A 16,702-nucleotide genomic window follows, 5' to 3' on the forward strand; every position below is an offset into this window, starting at 1 on the left:
TCCAATTAACTTCTGCATAACCTTGGGGCTTTAAAAAAAAAGATTTATTTATTTATTTATTATGTATATGGTGTTCTGTCTGTGTGTATGCCTACAGTCCAGAGGAGGGTGCCAGGTCTCATTATGGATCATTGTGAGCCATCATGTGGTTGCTGGGAATTGAACTCAGGCCCTCTGAAAGAGCAGCCAGTGCTTTTAACCTCTGAGCCCTGTCTCCAGCCCACCTCACCTGAGGCTTCTTATCATTTCGTGGTCATTTTTATATGGCAACTGGATTTCCCCCCCCCTGTTTTGGTTTTTTGAGACAGGATTTCTCTATGTAACAGCTCTGCCCTGGGACTCACTCTGTACACCAGGTTGACCTTGAGCTCACAGAGGTCTGTCTACCTCTGCCTCCTGAGTGCTGGGATTAAAGGCGTGCTCCACCACCGCTCAGGTGGTAACTGGATCTCTTTAGGTTGCTGTTCTAATAACCTCAGGCCACTCCTCTTCAGCTGCATTATGCAATGGTGCAGTAGGTTCTATTCTAAATCCTGTTTGTGTGTGAATAGTTTTCTTATTTTCATTAATAGGTCTTCCTAAGGCTTGTATCTTATCAATCAAATTATATTTGGCACAATTATCAGACCACTTTGATAATAGTCATTACCAAACTGATAGTAATTACAGCCGACATTATGTCAATCCCAGTTAGGTCATTTATCCCCTCAATTACATTTTCCATCAAACGATCCATAGTAGGATCATACACACACACACACACACACACACACACACACACACACACACACATATATATATATATAGTATCCTATATATATAGGACCCATAGCAGGGTGCTAGCACCCTGCACTGTGATGTTTCCCATTCCTAATGTGGGAAAGCTCTCTCCTAAAGGATTTCTCTGGTATCTAACCAAATCTGCTGACTTTTCTGTTTGTCTGCTGTGTCAAGCCCCTCCCTCCCTCTCCAAATGTAAACCTGTTTTTTGGAGTCCTGACAAGCATCAACTCTCTGCTGTAAATGCCTGGGCAGAGAGGCCCAGACCACAGCTGTAGCAGATCCGTCTGGCATGACCCCTCCCCCAAGCCTGTCTGGAGCCCCAAAACGCTGCTTTGCCTTCACCGCAGTGGCTGTGCTTTAAACTCGCGGCCTGGCTACTGAGACTACAGCCTGGCCTGAGTTCCCTTCCCCAGACAGTGACTCTGTAGTTGTAGCCCCATCTCCATTGTTCTGATTCAAAGGCTAGAAAACCTGCGAGCTCAGAGAGTCAGAGTAGCAACTGGCTAACTTTCTCTCTCAGCTGGCATCCCGGGAACCTCCCTCCTTCCACACTGCCCCAACTAAAAAACCCACGCTAAGCTCCTTCCTGCTACCCCTGTCAACAAGTTGCTAACCCTACCTGAGTCCTGGCTAATTTTATTTAATTAATTCAAATGCAACACATCTTTACATAGTTAACAAGAGCAGCATAAATGAATATAACACATCTTTGCCTAGTTAAATAAATATTCCACAACAGCTGTGTGTGTATGTGTGTGAGTGTGTGCGTGTGTGTGCGTGTGAGTGTGTGCATGTGTGCGCGTGTGAGTGTGTGCGTGTGTGCATGTGTGTGTGAATGTGTGCGTGTGTGCGTGTGTGTGTGCGTGTGTGCATGTGTGTATGTATGTGCGCGTGTGAGTGTGCGTGTGTGCATGTGTGTGTGTGTGCGTGTGAGTGTGTGCGTGTGTGCATGTGTGTGTGTGTGTGTGTGTGTGTGAAAAATAAACCTGGAATAAGGCTGTGAGGGTCGATTCTTCAAGTACATAATTTGCTGGTTCCGACTTGCTCTTGTTCTGACACAGTTGAAGTACAGCCTGAGCGATGAGCTTGTCTTTCTAGTCAGGTCTTGTACCAGCAACTCAAATACTCAGCTCCCACCCTCCGCCACACTTTGGCCATCTTCCTTTAGGTTCAAATACGAAAATGGGAGTTCGAACCTGAGCTGATGAAAATATACCCAGCCTTTGCCCTCCTCCCCAAGCCCTGCCCAGTTTTTAACATGACCGATCTTCGGTATTGGGCTCTTGGGCATCAAACCCAGGGCCTCATGTGTGCCAGGCAAGTGCTCTTCTGCTCAGCTATGGCAGCCGTCCTGTGCTGAGCTATGGCAGCGGTCCTGTGCTGAGCTATAGCAGTGGTCCTGTGCTGAGCTATAGCAATGGTCCTGTGCTGAGCTATGACAGCGGTCCTGTGCTGAGCTATAGCAATGGTCCTGTGCTGAGCTATGGCAGCGGTCCTGTGCTGAGCTATAGCAATGGTCCTGTGCTGAGCTATGACAGCGGTCCTGTGCTGAGCTATGGCAGCGGTCCTGTGCTGAGCTATGGCAGCGGTCCTGTGTCAGGTTTTACAGAGCTGCCAAAGCTAAAACCCATGATGGACAGCAGTTTCTTAGGTGTTCTGGGCATCAGTGGTGTTTACTTCAACAAGGTGTTTGTCTTTCCACTCAGGATCTGCAAGGAGCTCCAGAGATAGCCCAAGAGATCTTTAGAACCCCTAAATGATGATGCCCGGGGACCGCAAGCCTGTATGTCAAGCCTGTTCACCACACAGCCTTTACCTGCTTCCCTTGCTGTTTATGGCTTCATGAACCTTTTTCAGTGTATCATAAACAACAGAATAGCATGATTATTTTCAGGTTTGTTTGTCTCTTTGGGGCTAGGGTCTTGCATAGTCCTAACCGGATCTCACACTTGCAACCCGTTCTTAATCTCCTGTGTTGGGATTGCTGGGATTGCAGGGATGAAGGGAGTCACCATTTTTAAGTTTTTAAATTTTACTTGTTCTTTCTCTTTCTCCTTCCTTCCTTCCTTCCTTCCTTCCTTCCTTCCTTCCTTCCTTCCTTCCTTCCTCCTCTTTCCCCCCCCTTTCCTTTGGGACAGGGTCTCACTATGTAGCTCTGGCTGTCCTAGAACTCACTTTGGCTGGCCTCAAACCCATATAGATCTTCCTGCCTCTGCCTCCTGAATGCTGGAATTAACAGTGTGCACCACCATGCCCAGCTCAAGGTTTATTTTTTTATGTAAATTTTTGTTTGTTTTTTGTTTTTCAATGAAGGGTTTCTCTGTGTATCTTTGGAGCCTGTCCTGGAACTCACTTTGTGGACCAGGATGGCCTCGAACTCACAGATATCTGCCTGCTTCTGCTTTCCAAGTGCAGAAATTAAAGGTGTGTGCCATTACCGCCTTAATTGGCTATTAATATAATTTTTTATTTGTCATGTATGAGTGTTTAGCCTTTATGTATATACGTGCACAGTGTGTGTATCTCGTGCCCAAGAAAGCTAGAAGAGAATGTCAGATCTCCTGGAACTAGGGTTATAGCTGACTTCCAACCAACAAGGAACGTGGAAGACTTCAGACACAAAGGGCTGTGGCACATGGCCAGACAGAGGGACAGGGTGGCAGTGTGGGGTAAAAGGTTTCTCATCATGATGACTAGGTCCCAGAAGTCACCGGGTCTGCAAAGGATCCCGTTGAGACAGGTCACCCACAACCTCTTACCTCTCACCCCACCCTGAGCTGGCCTGGAGACACTGCTCACATCCTGGAGAGCAGGCATTCTTGGGTTGAACTCAACCAACGATTTGAGAGTTTACAAAGATATCAGAAATTCACCATCCTCAGACCATTTGCCAACCCAAAATGACTCAAAATGTTCAGTACAAGAGGGTTGATGATAAAGACAACAGTCGTCCTCCTTTCGGCCTGGCCACTTGTGATGGGTGGGTCACGGTGCTCCCATACGGAATAGGGTACCAAAGCGGGAGTGTGCAGAGTGTGCTGCCACTTGGTGGGAAAATGGCCCACACTTGGAAACACACAGATGAGCGCTGGAAAGACGCATACAATGAACTTCCAATGTTTTGACTCTCACATGGAAGAGCAGCAATGAAAAGTCAGGCTCCCATGTTGAACTTCCTCTTTCCATCTTGGAATTCTCAGCTGTGTTCATTTTTAGCCTTAAAACAACAACCAACTTTTTTTTAAAAAAGATTTATTTGACACGTGTATATATACCTGCAGGCCAGAAGAGAACACCAGATCTTATTACAGATGGCTATGAGCCACCACGTGGTTGCTGGGAATTGAACTCAGGACTTCGGGAAGAGCAACCAGTGCTCTTAATCTCTGAGCCATCTCCCCAGCCCCCAAAACAACAACCAACTTAAGAAGCTGCTTCGTTCTGCACAAATCACATTCATGAACAAAGGGCATGGTGCCAGACTGGATTGGAACACATCTTAGGTCCATGTTAAGGAAAGCCAAACCCCTGATCTATTCTTATGTGAAGAGTTGCTCCCTCACATCACCATGGTTTACAGTGTTGGATGTTCACTCAAATTCAGTTTGGAAATCGCATGCTTCTGTGTCAGCTCTTCCTCACTGCTCGAACTCTCTGAACAATTGACCAGACTTCCCACTGTCTGAGATTTCCCTGCCTATTCAAGGCATTCATTGTGTGCACCTACCCAAGACTACATACAAAGACACTGGCTCACCCACTCATGTGGACAGGGCTCCCCTTCCATCTTTTCAGACTCTACCTTGGGTGGGCGGTGATGCCAGCACTCAGGAGGCAGAGATAGACAGATCTCTATGAGTTCGAGGCCAGCCTAGTCTACAAGAGCTAGTTCCAGGACAGGCTCTAAAGCTACAGAGAAATCCTGTCTCGAGCCCCCCAGATCCCCCCAAAAAGACTCACTACCTTGCTAAGGTCAACAAACAGACTCCGTGTGGGAAGTAGCAGGTTTGCTGAGACTCCCTGCAGGCCAAGCTGAGGAGAAGACAATAAACCCACTCACTGTAGAAAGGCTTTTTCCCTGAGCACGTTGGGAGCTGAGGGGACTCCCCAAGAAATGTGTTAAACTCCAAAGGAAACCAAGACAAAATGATTTAAACTATTCATTTTTACCTTTGTTCAAGGTATCAGCCTCCTTGCTCACTTGGTCATACTAGCTCAAGTTGTAAAACACATGAGATTTTATTTTGGAAATAAAACAATGTAGAAATCTGGTATCTCTAAGAAGTGTTGGGTATGGAAGTGAATGTTTTCTACAGCAAGAGGTTCCCCCCTAAGATAACAAGACAAGTAAATAACAAATCCGCTCCCTAAAGTTGACTCTCCACTTTTCGGTTAGTAGAACATATATTTTAAAAGATATATCCATCCCTATTTTATGTGTATGAATTGTGTATGTGCACCGTGTGTGCAGTGTCCTTAAAGGCTAAAAGAAGGTGTCAAAGCCTACGAACCTAGCTACACATGATTGTGAGCCACTGCCGACGCTGGGAATTAAATCAGGGTCCTCTGGAGAAGCAGCAGGCACTCTGCCCACTATGCCATTTCTCCAGCCCCAGTTGACAGAATAGTTTTTATTTTAATCTAGGGAGATGTGTTCTTGCTGTATGGGGCCATATACAGTATCATCTAACCCCTTACGTTTTTGCATCATTGAAACTTTCGGCAGGCCTTGGACTCTGAACGCCTAGAAAAAGCAGTGCCCATCAACCAGCTGTCTTACAACATCTGTGAGTGACTGGTTCTAAAGCCTTGGATACTAAAATCTGTGGATGCTATCTTGGTATAAAATCTACATACCGCCTGTGCCTGTCCTGCCGGGTCCTCATTTTTAGATTCCTAGTGATACTTAGTACAATGCAATGACTTTGTAAGACGCTGTTGTGTGAATTGTTTAGGAAATAGGAAAAGAAACATTTACACATGCTCACTGTAGATATTTCTTCAAATAAATATTTTTAGAATTATTATTATATTATTTGTGTGTGTGTGTGTGTGTGTGTGTGTGTGAGAGAGAGAGAGAGAGAGAGAGAGAGAGAGAGAGAGAACAACTTGTAGGAGGTGGATCTCTCCTTCCACCAAGCTGATACTGAAGACTGAATTTAGGTTGTCCGACTTGATGGCAAGCACTTCTACACGTTTAGCTATCTTGCCAGTTGCTCCGAATATTACCAATTCACAGTTGGCTGAATGTGGGTATGGGCAACTCGGGGGTAAGCAGTGCTGACTGTAAACCTCGCAAGCCTGGCTATGCTGCGGTGTTCTCTGTAGGGCATCAGCATCTGAAGCATTCAAGGTGTCAGGACTGGAGACTACAGAAAACAGGGGCTGTCATTTGTAACCTCCTGAAGAGCCACTGGGAAGAATGCATTTCCCCTGGGTATCAGAGGGCACAGGGTTCTGTTTGCTTCTTCTTCCAATGTAAAAGTCTTGGTTGAAGAATCTCTTCACTGAGATCTCAGAAGGAACTGCCTGGTAACACTGGCTTACCCATCGGGTTTCCAGGTGGAACTAACATCTACTTGTCCAAAACAGGGCCCAGAGAGGATCAGTCTCATCCGTGTCGTGGAGAACATTCTGTGCAACGGAGAGCAGCGTTCAGCCTGCGACGGGGCAGACCTTGGTTTTTGTCATTTATTAAACTGTTTCCTGCTTCCTGCTTTGTGTAAGTTCAGGCTTGTGTTCCTTTGTTTAGAAGACATATGGAAATAATCCCCGAACCAAGGCACAGGATGACATCTGGGGCTTCGCATTCTTGGGATTTGCGCAGGGAAGAATGGTGTACCTGGAGTAGCCCTGCTCTCTCTCTCTCTCTCTCTCTCTCTCTCTCTCTCTCTCTCTCTCTCTCTCTGCTTCATGGGAGACGTGAGTGACTTAAGGGGAATTTAAAACCTATTTCGCAAACTTAAAAATTAGTTAGAAGCGAAGGAGGGATTTCAGACTGGGTCATTAGTTTCTGTTTGCAAAAGGAATTGATTGGGTCTTGGTTTCGCAGTTGAAAGTCAAACAGCAATTGAACAAACAAAAGGAAAACCAGCATCTTTGGTTCCCAGCGGCACTCACTGAGCGAACAGACTCGGACACTGTGATTTTAATAACATGTCATTTATTTAAACCAAAATCAGTGTAAGCTTTCAAAGAGTGGGTTTCAAAGATTTAAAAAAAAGTCATGTTCTCAACAAATTTTTTTAAAATTTCTATTTAAAAACAAAACAAAAAAACCCGAAATTGTATTTTCCAGGAGAGGGAGGTTAGACCCTAACATGGAAACTGTTCACTTAATAGCTCCTCAACCTCTTTCACCCCCTCCTTCATCTCTTTCTTCCTTCTCCATCTCATTTTCCTTCTCTTTCTGCACTTTCTCTTTCTTTTTCTTCATTTTTCTAGGTAGGGTCTCTCCATGTAGCCCAGACTAGACTTGAATTCTTGATCCTCCTGCCTTAGCTGGAGTTTCTTTTTTTTCCCCCATTCAAAAATTTTCACTTCCTTTCCTCCTCCCATTCCCCTCCCGCTCCCCCACTCCCCTTTCACCCTCCCCATCCCTCCTTAAGAGAGGGGAGGGTACCCTGCCCTGTGGGAAGTCCAAGGCCCTCTCCCCTCCACCCAGGCCTAGGAAGGTAAGCATCCAAATAGACTATGGTCCCAAAAAGCCAGCACATGCAGTAGAAACAGGTCCCAGTGCCTTTATCGATGGCTTCTCAGTCTGCCCCCATTGGCAGCCACATTCAGAGAGTCCAGTTTGATGGCATGCTCGTTCAGCCCCGGTCCAACTGGATTTGGTGAGCTCCCATTAGATCAGGCACACTGTCTCAGTGGGTGGACCAACGCCTAATGGTCCTGACTTCCTTGCTCATCTTCTCCCTCCTTAGATAGAGTTCTTTAACTTCAGATTCTTACATTCAAAAGCAAACTCAGTTTGGGGATTGATTTCAATGTTAGAGACCCTGGATAAGATAAAACTGAGTGGTGAAAAGACAAGAAATGTGCTCAGATTAGATGAGTAGCGTGTGCGTGTCCAGTCATGACACCTTCGTGGCCCTCAGGGATTCGGTCAGGTGACCATTTTGCTTCTCAGGTTCAACACATACGGTGTTATTTGGAGACTGGCACAGATCTTGCTTATGAACAAAATCAGAAAAGACGCCTGTCTGTATACTCATTTCCAGGTCTGTCGCATATAGGTGAATGGATTTTGCCAAGAATGTGGAGGAAGCTAGGAATGAGGCACTGTGGACACAGCTGCCACACTTTTTTAGAAAACTGATGAGCGCAAGTCCACTTTGGAAGCATAAAACCCTGATGAAAATGGCAAATAATTAACCCACGTGAACTGTGGAAAGAAGCAGAGGTGGTAGTGGAGACACCGAACACAGGCCTGCATTTTAGAGCCCAGCCCTTCCGTTAGTGACTGTGCTGCAGTGTCTAGTAATTACACCATGAGCAAAACCCTCTTTCCTCTGCTGCTTCTTTCCCCTCTCCTTTCTTCCCAGTCCTGGTGATGAGATCCAGGGCCACACACATGTTAAACACACTCGGTCACTGACATACACAGTTTTTATTACTGTGAGGGTGGAATAAAAACAACGACTTCAACTCTGACTTTACCCCTGAGAACTGTGGGAAACACAATGGGGGGGCATGTAGACAAAGAAACCAAAGCGGTTAAAATAGGTATGTGTGAGGGGCTGAGAGCGTCACCCACAGTCTGTGCCTGTCAGCATGAGGCAGTGGTAGGGGCACTGAATCAACACGCCAAGCACATGTGATTATCAGGATAGAAGACTTCAGTTCTGAGGTCCTGGAGACGGGAGCTCCCACAGCCTGTGTGGCAGCGGGGGGAGCACAGTGTGTCATCACAATGACATGAGAAAGGTGACATGCCTCTTTGATGCTGAGCTGCCCGCTTCCAAAGACAACCACTTTTGCTTTGGAAGACCCAGGGCTTCAGTAAAAACACACAAGCCTGAAAGCAGTGCATTGATTATTTTATTAATTCCTTCTTTTTACATTATGGGAAACATTCATGTATTTACAGATTGTTGGTTTTTTTTTTTGTCCACACACAATCTAGGTAAATAAGCCTATGAAATTCCAATTCAGAAAGCCATAAAAATCTTCCCCACCCCTCCATCTGAAGGCTTTCAAATGAATCTTTTTTTCCCCAAACCAAAATAATTTTTAAAAATTACATTAGGGAATTCAGATATGCTAATGATTTACATTCCAGTTATTTAAAATATGCATCTAGACATGTTCTTAAAAAAGAAATGGTAAATTCACAAGGATAAGGCTTAAATTAAAGCAGTGCTGCACGGTAAAACATTAAGGGAACATCTATAAATAACAGAAATATATTACAAATAAATTAGCTCTATTTACCATTTCAAATATTAAAAATCTTTAATCCATTTCTTCATCTCTCTTTACAAAAAGGTTATGTGAGTTGTATGGAAACATCTGCAAAAAATATAATAAATACTTAATTTCTTTGAACGTATTTTTTTGTTGTTTTTGATGAGGGAGAAAAATTTCTTTTGTAATCCCCCCCGCCCCAAGAAAATGCCCAACACCTTTATACCAAAGTTAAACAAAATAAGTAATTTTTCAGGGTACATACACTGTTCATTATGAACTAAAAAACATCTCTACAAATTACATCAAAAAGAATAATGCAACAGAGGTTATGCTCACAGACGTCAGCTTCCGGGGCCATGGCTAACAAGCTGTGTTGTGTGGGGGTCATGTCCTAACATCAATAATTAGCTTTTTTTTTATAAAGTGTTTGTACAGTTTAAACTGTGTTTTTCAGGAAGGCAAAGGTTGTGATGCCCTGCAGGCGTTCAGCTAAAAGATTTAAAATTCTTACCAAAAATAGCTTATGAATATACAAATGCCATTCACTTCGACAAGATAAATAGGCCTTCTCTTGTCCCTCTTTAAAATAGCCTGGGCTAAATCAGTTTCCAAAGAAAATACTGCGGGAGTATCTGGGATCATGTTAGAACCTGAACTCTACCTCAGGGCAGGGAGCTGTTGTCCAGTCAGTGGGTCTCTAACGGAAGCAGCTTCCTGTGAATTCCAGTCTTTCTCGGGTGAGTGTGACCACGGGCTACCCAAGGTGACAGTTGGCCTTACTCCTGCGTACTTCACACGGTGTTTAATTGTTGCTCCACTGGAAAGAGAAAGTGTCTTTTTTGAAACTAGCAAATACGTGAAGCCTACGCATCTCTGCTCCAGTTGAGAAAGTACTGACTTTGTCTGCCATAGTTAAAAGTTGTTCTGTTGTTTAATAAGTTAGTAGCCCTTTTCTTGTAAACCACAGCAGGGAGCGAACATTTATGCCCTGTTAGTAGAGGCAGCTCAGAGCACCAAGGGCTCTGAGAGGTAGCGAATTCTCTAGTGGTTTTAGAGTGTGTCTGAAAATAGTGCTTGCCAGACCCATCGCTTCTCTGAAGTTTGTAAAGAAAATTAAATTAGCACCTGGCTATGAGAGTGTATATATATATATTTTTAAGCGTCTGTGGTGCAAGTGTTTTGTTTGTTTGTTTTTTCTTTTAAGACTTCCATTTTTCAATGGCAAATTTCTAATTCTTTAGGTTGCAAGCTTGACATACTATGTGGCTGGCCCTTTCCAGATCGCCACATTCTGAATGTTTAAATGGCTACAAGTAAGGGCGTTTGAAGACTTCAGCAGGAGGCCAGTGCTCACAGCCATCCACCATGACTAACCTGCAAGCCAACAGAAAGTCTGGAATCCAACCAAACGCACGAATTTCTATCAGCTTTTACGAGTGCCGACTTCCCTGGCTCCTTACAGCTCTTGGTCCCTGCGTATCGAAAGACTTCTCTACCTGGAACTTCAGGATCATGATGGCAGCTCTTTGGAATGAGGTGGCGTGCCAACTGGGGTAGACAACCTTTTAAATTTATTCTTTTGCTAGAGGAGAAAACCCTGTGCTGGGGAACACGTGACCCCTGTACGGGAGCGAGAGGAGAGCCCTGAAATGTGACGTGCTGGGCTAAACTAGACAGGTGTGTAGCCTTCGAAGGGGTGGCAGGGAACCGGAACTCTTCTCTGGAAATGACCTTGCCGTTTTTCAGAAGCAGAAGTGTTCTTACGAGTGTGTGAAATCTTAAGTGGACCCACCTGAATGGACACTAAACTAACTGAACCAACTCTTTCTCCCCCGCCCCCTCCCCCCCATTTAAAAACCACAGCCATGACATTATAATACACAGAGTACAAGAAAAGTTGATAAAACATTTTAGGTCTAAATTTTCTTAATAATAAGATAAATAAATAGATTCCTTATATAGACTCTTAAACCTTCCTTTGCCTTAACCTTCTTCATTTTATTGCCTTTCAGAATAGATTAATTTCCCTGAAAGATCGAATTTACAATCTTCTGCTGATTGAAACATTTGAAGCGGTTTGATGAAGTACCAGAGGCAGTTTGTACAGCTGCGAAGGTACACACTTTGCCCTTCTCTCCTCCACACCCAGGCCCCCAACCCCAGGTCAGCTTTGGTCCCTCTCTCTTGGTCACCATGGATTCCGACAAGATGGTGTGATTTCTGATATTAGAAATAAAGCGCTCTGCCTGCTTGTAAAAATAACTGTTTGGGGGCAAATAAAGGGACTCGAGCCCTCGTTTCTTTCACGTGGAAGACGGTTAAGTCTCAGAGGATCACCCTGTGTGATACCGGGTTTCTGAAATACCCTATGGTTTTATATTGCTGAGTTCTAGGGACACACTAGCTTGAAAGAACTGAGGAAGGTGAGTGACCTACGAGGTGTCTTTTCTACACAGGTGGGTTTGCTTGTTCCAGAAAAGAAAGGGTTTGGATGTCTGCATGAGGCTTCAGGACAGGGGAGCGAAGCTCGGTGGAGAAGATGGGCCAAGCGGTCCAGGGAGCGGGGCGGCTCGGGGGCGGCTCCTGCGAGGTGGACAACTACGCCAGGACGGTGGCGGTCACTGAGCTCAGAGACGGAGGGGGACGGGGAGGCGGCCGAGGGCAGGGCGGCGGGACGGTCCTCTGCGGCGCTCAGAGCCGGGTCTGCGCCTCGGGGATGTAGATCTCGATGCTCTCCGCGCTCTCGGTGGCCGAGTTCTGGCGGACCGACGCGGCGCGCTTGGCAGCCATCAGGCGTTTGCGGGCCTCCTGGCGCTGCGAGCTCTCCAGCGAGCGCTCCCGGATCAGCGGCGCGGGGCCCTTCGCCGGCTTCTTTGGCACTGGAGGAGGGGCCCTTCGCTCCTGATCAAAGCAGAAGGTTCAGGACATTACACAGCTTCTCAGGACAAGCTTGGGAAAGACTGGGATAGGTCAGTAGTTCGAAAACACACACACACTTTTTTTTTTTTTAAACCTGAGGACGGTTAGTTCTGATCTGCACACTGTATATATGATTTCTCTTCATTGCTCTGGCTTGGATATTCAAAAGATGCGGGAAAACAAAACAACAACAACAATAACAACACATAATCTCTTACACTTAAGGTCGAGGGTAAAACTGTATTGCAGAACTAGGCCTGTCCACAGGTCTGGACATTTAAAATGCATTAAAATAAAAGGGTGTGGGCATTTAAAATGTAGCCTTGCAAGAAAGAGGCTCCCTGCACCTCACAGTGAGGGTGGCTCTGTCTGCAACCCCAGACTCTTCTTGGCGCTAGCAGCGGGTCAGGAGATCTCAACAGCTACAGAATGATTTAGAACTCTAAGCGGTACCTTTCTAACGGGCATCAGGTAGGAGAGTTTGGGTTGGACAAAAAGTCCCCTCTACTCTCTCTCTCTCTGTCCTTCTCCCTCCTCCTACCCAGCCTCCCCTTCCATCTCTTCCTAAGCAGCCAGATGAGGTTATAAGAATGTTTTTAGGCTTCAATGGTGCCATCAGGAGTTACACCCTTTTTGTACATAGATTGTACACGGTCACGGGAGTGGGGGGTGAACGACTGGTATTTCCTACTCTGGGGAGGATTTTTCCAGAACAGCAGTCCCTAGGGGTTTCAGCATACTTGTGGTAGCCCAGAAGACAATCCCAACTTGTTATCAAAGATGAACACAGGACTGGAAAAGGCCATGTCTCTTACCAGCAAACTCTGAAATGGTATTAGATCTTTTCTAATCTACTGCAAAATCCAGCCACTCGTGCCTTCATGATAACCGTACAAGGGGAAGGAAAGGCATCTAAACCACAAAGGATGCTTTTAGGAGAGAGATGTGTTGACCTTATGGGGCTGTGCAACAGTCCACACCGACCCCACATTTCCACTTAAATAAAACACCCTGCATCCTTACGAACTCAAACATGAAGTTTATCGTGAAAGTACCGAGCATCCGACTTAACACTGATGCTCAGTACAGCAGCTCCTCCTTGCTTGCCATGGAGAAGTGCAGAGCTCAGTAGCAGTACACTTGGCTTTGGCCTGTGCTTGCTTAAAGTGGAGCCTGTGCTGCTGATGGAGAAAAGGGGAGATGACAGAGTGCAGTCTCCCACCACCTCTATCTCTTCACCTTTTGTTTTCCTGTCAGGTTCATGAGATGATGAAAAGCTCTGATCATAGGCAAAATGCACTGTTAAAAACTTAAAAATAATTAAGCTACCAATTTATTATTAGGCTACATACCAATAAATCACGTAACGATTTCTTTGCATCACTTCTTCGGGGGCATTTATAATCTTCATTGTGGGATAACGGGTGGACATTTTTAAAAGTATGAATATTGGAAACTTTTTAGTCATTTTTCTTTGTTTGCACACTTTATTTTTCCAAAACAATAATATTAAAGAATCAGTAGGTGAGAAATTAGATGGAGCATTCCTAAATTCCAGCGTGTGTACACGTGTGTATACTTTTAAGACCAATTTGCCAGCAGACAGTTTCACACATAAAGAAAACTAGATGAAGCACAATGTTTGGCTTCTCAAAGTAGAGGCCACACACACATCGATAGTACTTCAAGTTTGGTTCTAATCCCCCCGGTTGGATGGTCAGAGAACTAGAGATGGTGGGTAGTGTGACAACATTGCCCTCCTTTGGGACTGGGTTTGACCTGGGTGCCCACTGACCCCATACAACCGGAGATGATGGGCAGCAGTGGATTGCAGTTAGTTCTTGATGGGTCAGGAGACCCCAAAGGGCAGGGCTCTCACTGCTCTGAGCAAATAACCAGCCTTCATTTTCAGGGGTATCTCTTGGAACTATTTGACCTCGGGTCATAGAAGAACAAAAGTTATATATATATATATATATATATATATATATATATATATATATATACCTCATACAGGACAGATCAGCCTGGAAAGGCACACATGAGATACTTGTAGAAGCCTGGTGGAACCACAGTAATCAAATATGAAATTATTATTGATTAATTAAAATAATTTAAGCCTTTATTTCTAAACTGTTGCATGAAGATTCCCAGGGAACAATACTGCCCCAGGCAAATCAATCAAAGTTAGGAAAAAAATCCCAACACTTAGATGACTACCAGCCTCACAGTGAGCATTTAGACTTGGCGCCAGGGACTTCTTCGTTACTGTGCTTGTGAGACGACTGTCATCCAGTTACTTCTCAGAAACACGTCCTGAGCGTGGAACTGAATTCTAGGGAACCACACACTGAAGAGGTCATTGATTTTGGTTTAGAAAGCAAAACTGGAGGCAGTTCCTTCCAGTGTCTAAAGGGGTTGAACTTAAAGTTTAATTAATGAGAGAAGAAAAAGAAAGAAACAGGAAAAAGAAAAAGACAAAAGAAAGAAGGACAGGAAAGAGGAAAAAGAGAAAGAAAAGCCACATTCCCACTTTCCAATTCACAAAGACAGGTTTTTCTTCAAAAGTATGCCTGAAACATATTACAGATAATATCCCAAGTGATTAGTATGTAAACATTGTCATTACAATGACATGGATACGATGCCAGCTCCATTTCACATGGTAAACAGCAGGACTGAGTGCAGAAGCCTATTTAGACTGTCCAGGGTTTGTGCAGCTTTTTAAATGGACCATACAAAATCTACATTGTTCTACCTTCTTGTCAAGAGGATCCATCTGTTTCCAATTATTGGCCTTTAACTGATGAAGTTCATCGAATTTCATACTAATATTTTCTATGGACAACTGCAGCATGTCCCAAAACCCCGCCAAATCCTGGGAAGTGGGTCTTGGATGAGCATTGGGATTCTGTGCAAAAGAAAGAAAAATATTGATGATTTAGAGGCAATGTGACAGCAAACAGGGGCCACAAAGGCATTTTCAAACATTTCAAAGAACCTAAGGAGGCTGAGTTCCTTTTGGCTTTCAGATAAGAGATAACAGTGAGGCTACCAATGGTGATTTCTACAGGCCCCCATTCCAGTCCCTGATTTTCAAATGTCAAGGCTGTAAAGTTCCTCATCCTTACAACAGCATGGTTGTTTCAGTCTGATAAGTGGGGGAGAGTCTAAACATCTGAAAAAACACCCCAGAATGCGTTATCTCTTCCTGGATGCATTTTTAAACAATAGGTTTAAATAAAAATACTACCTTGAAAATAAAATCATGTATGATTTCATGCCATACAGTTTATCCTGAGAACAGATGAGAATTCTAGAATTAGATTAGCTTTAGCACTCATGTTGAGTAAAATATTAGGGTACAGAATTAAAAAGCAACAAGGAATTTTCTGAGTACTTGGTTCACAAGGCTTCTCTGATGCCCAGAATTTAGATATTTGAAGCAAATGGTCAACCATGGATATGCACATGTAGTCCTTGAAACAGTTATGTGTTCAGTAATTGAGATGTTACTGGTATATATAATAAAGAATCATTTTATCATATGACACATTGGAAGTTAGCTAGTTTTAAATATAGCAAATGTCAGAAAATTTTATCTTTACACATACATATGCATGTTGATAATAATTCCCTTTTTTGAATCGCAAATATCCTTCAGTGTTTAAGAACTGACGTTTTGCCAGCCAGTAGTGGTGACTGCCTTTAAGCCCAGCACTTAGGAGGCAGAGGCAGGTGGATCTTTGAGTAACAAGGCCAGCCTGGTCTATAGAGTGAGTTCCAGGAGAGCCAGGACGACACAGATAAACACTGTCTCAAAAAACCAAACCACTACCAACAAAGAGTTTTTTAAAGAATTATTCAAAATTTTTATTGTTGTCATCAGGACATAGTGACACCCCCCCTTTAATCCCAGCACTTGGGAGGCAGAGGCAGGTGTATCTCATAGGAATTCAAGACCAGCCTCGTCCACACAGTGAGTTCCAGGATACCCAGAGCTACAGAGTGAGACCCAGTCTGGAAAAAACTTCAAAAAAAACAAAAACAAACAAACAAAAATTATTATCATCGAGAGTACACGCGTACATGTGTGCGTACGCACACGTGTGTGTTTGTGTGTGTGGTGTGTATGCTACAACATGCGTGTGGAGGTCAGAGGACAATACGCATGTACATGTGTGCGTGCGCACATGTGTGTTTGTGCGTGTGGTGTGTATGATACAACAAGTGTGTGGAGGTCACGGGACAATATGCATGTACATGCGTGTGCATGCACACGTGTGTTTGTGCTGTGTTGTGTATGCTACAACATGCGTGTGGAGGTCAGAGGACAATACACATGTACATGCATGCGTCTGCACATGTGTGCTTGTGCCTGTGGTGTGTATGGTACAACAAGTGTGTGGAGGTCAGGGGACAATATGCATGTACATGTGTGCGCGAGGACTTGTGTGTGTTTGTGCTGTAGTGTGTATGCTACAGCATGCGTGTGGAGGTCGGAGGACAACTTTATTGAGTTGGTTCTCTCCTTCCACCTTTATGTGGGTTTCAGGAATTTAACTCGGGTCATCAGGCTTGAGAAGCC

The 16,702-nt window shown here is 44.4% G+C and overlaps 1 protein-coding gene across 21 annotated transcripts in view; it reads right to left on the reverse strand.

The window, feature by feature from the left end:
• Positions 1-8,808: 8,808 nt before the first annotated feature.
• The window catches only part of Dlgap1 (DLG associated protein 1), an 809,700-nt gene continuing 801,806 nt past the window's right edge, over positions 8,809-16,702 (reverse strand). For 17 of the 21 annotated variants that reach the window (XM_087902307.1, XM_087902304.1, XM_087902303.1 and 14 more), the window contains 2 exons: positions 14,873-15,025; positions 8,809-12,096 (listed from right to left, as the gene is read on the reverse strand). In XM_087902307.1, the coding sequence (XP_087758433.1) occupies positions 11,887-12,096; positions 14,873-15,025 (363 nt within the window). In that variant the 3' untranslated portion in view covers positions 8,809-11,886. Of the gene's footprint in view, positions 12,097-13,571; positions 15,026-16,702 lie in introns of those variants that run through there. The other 4 variants (XM_085684205.2, XM_085684206.2, XM_085684200.2 and 1 more) reach the window with 1 other exon arrangement.

This window comes from Myodes glareolus, chromosome 27 (genome assembly GCF_982192425.1).
Source record: "Myodes glareolus chromosome 27, mMyoGla1.1, whole genome shotgun sequence".
Lineage (NCBI taxonomy): Eukaryota > Metazoa > Chordata > Mammalia > Rodentia > Cricetidae > Myodes > Myodes glareolus.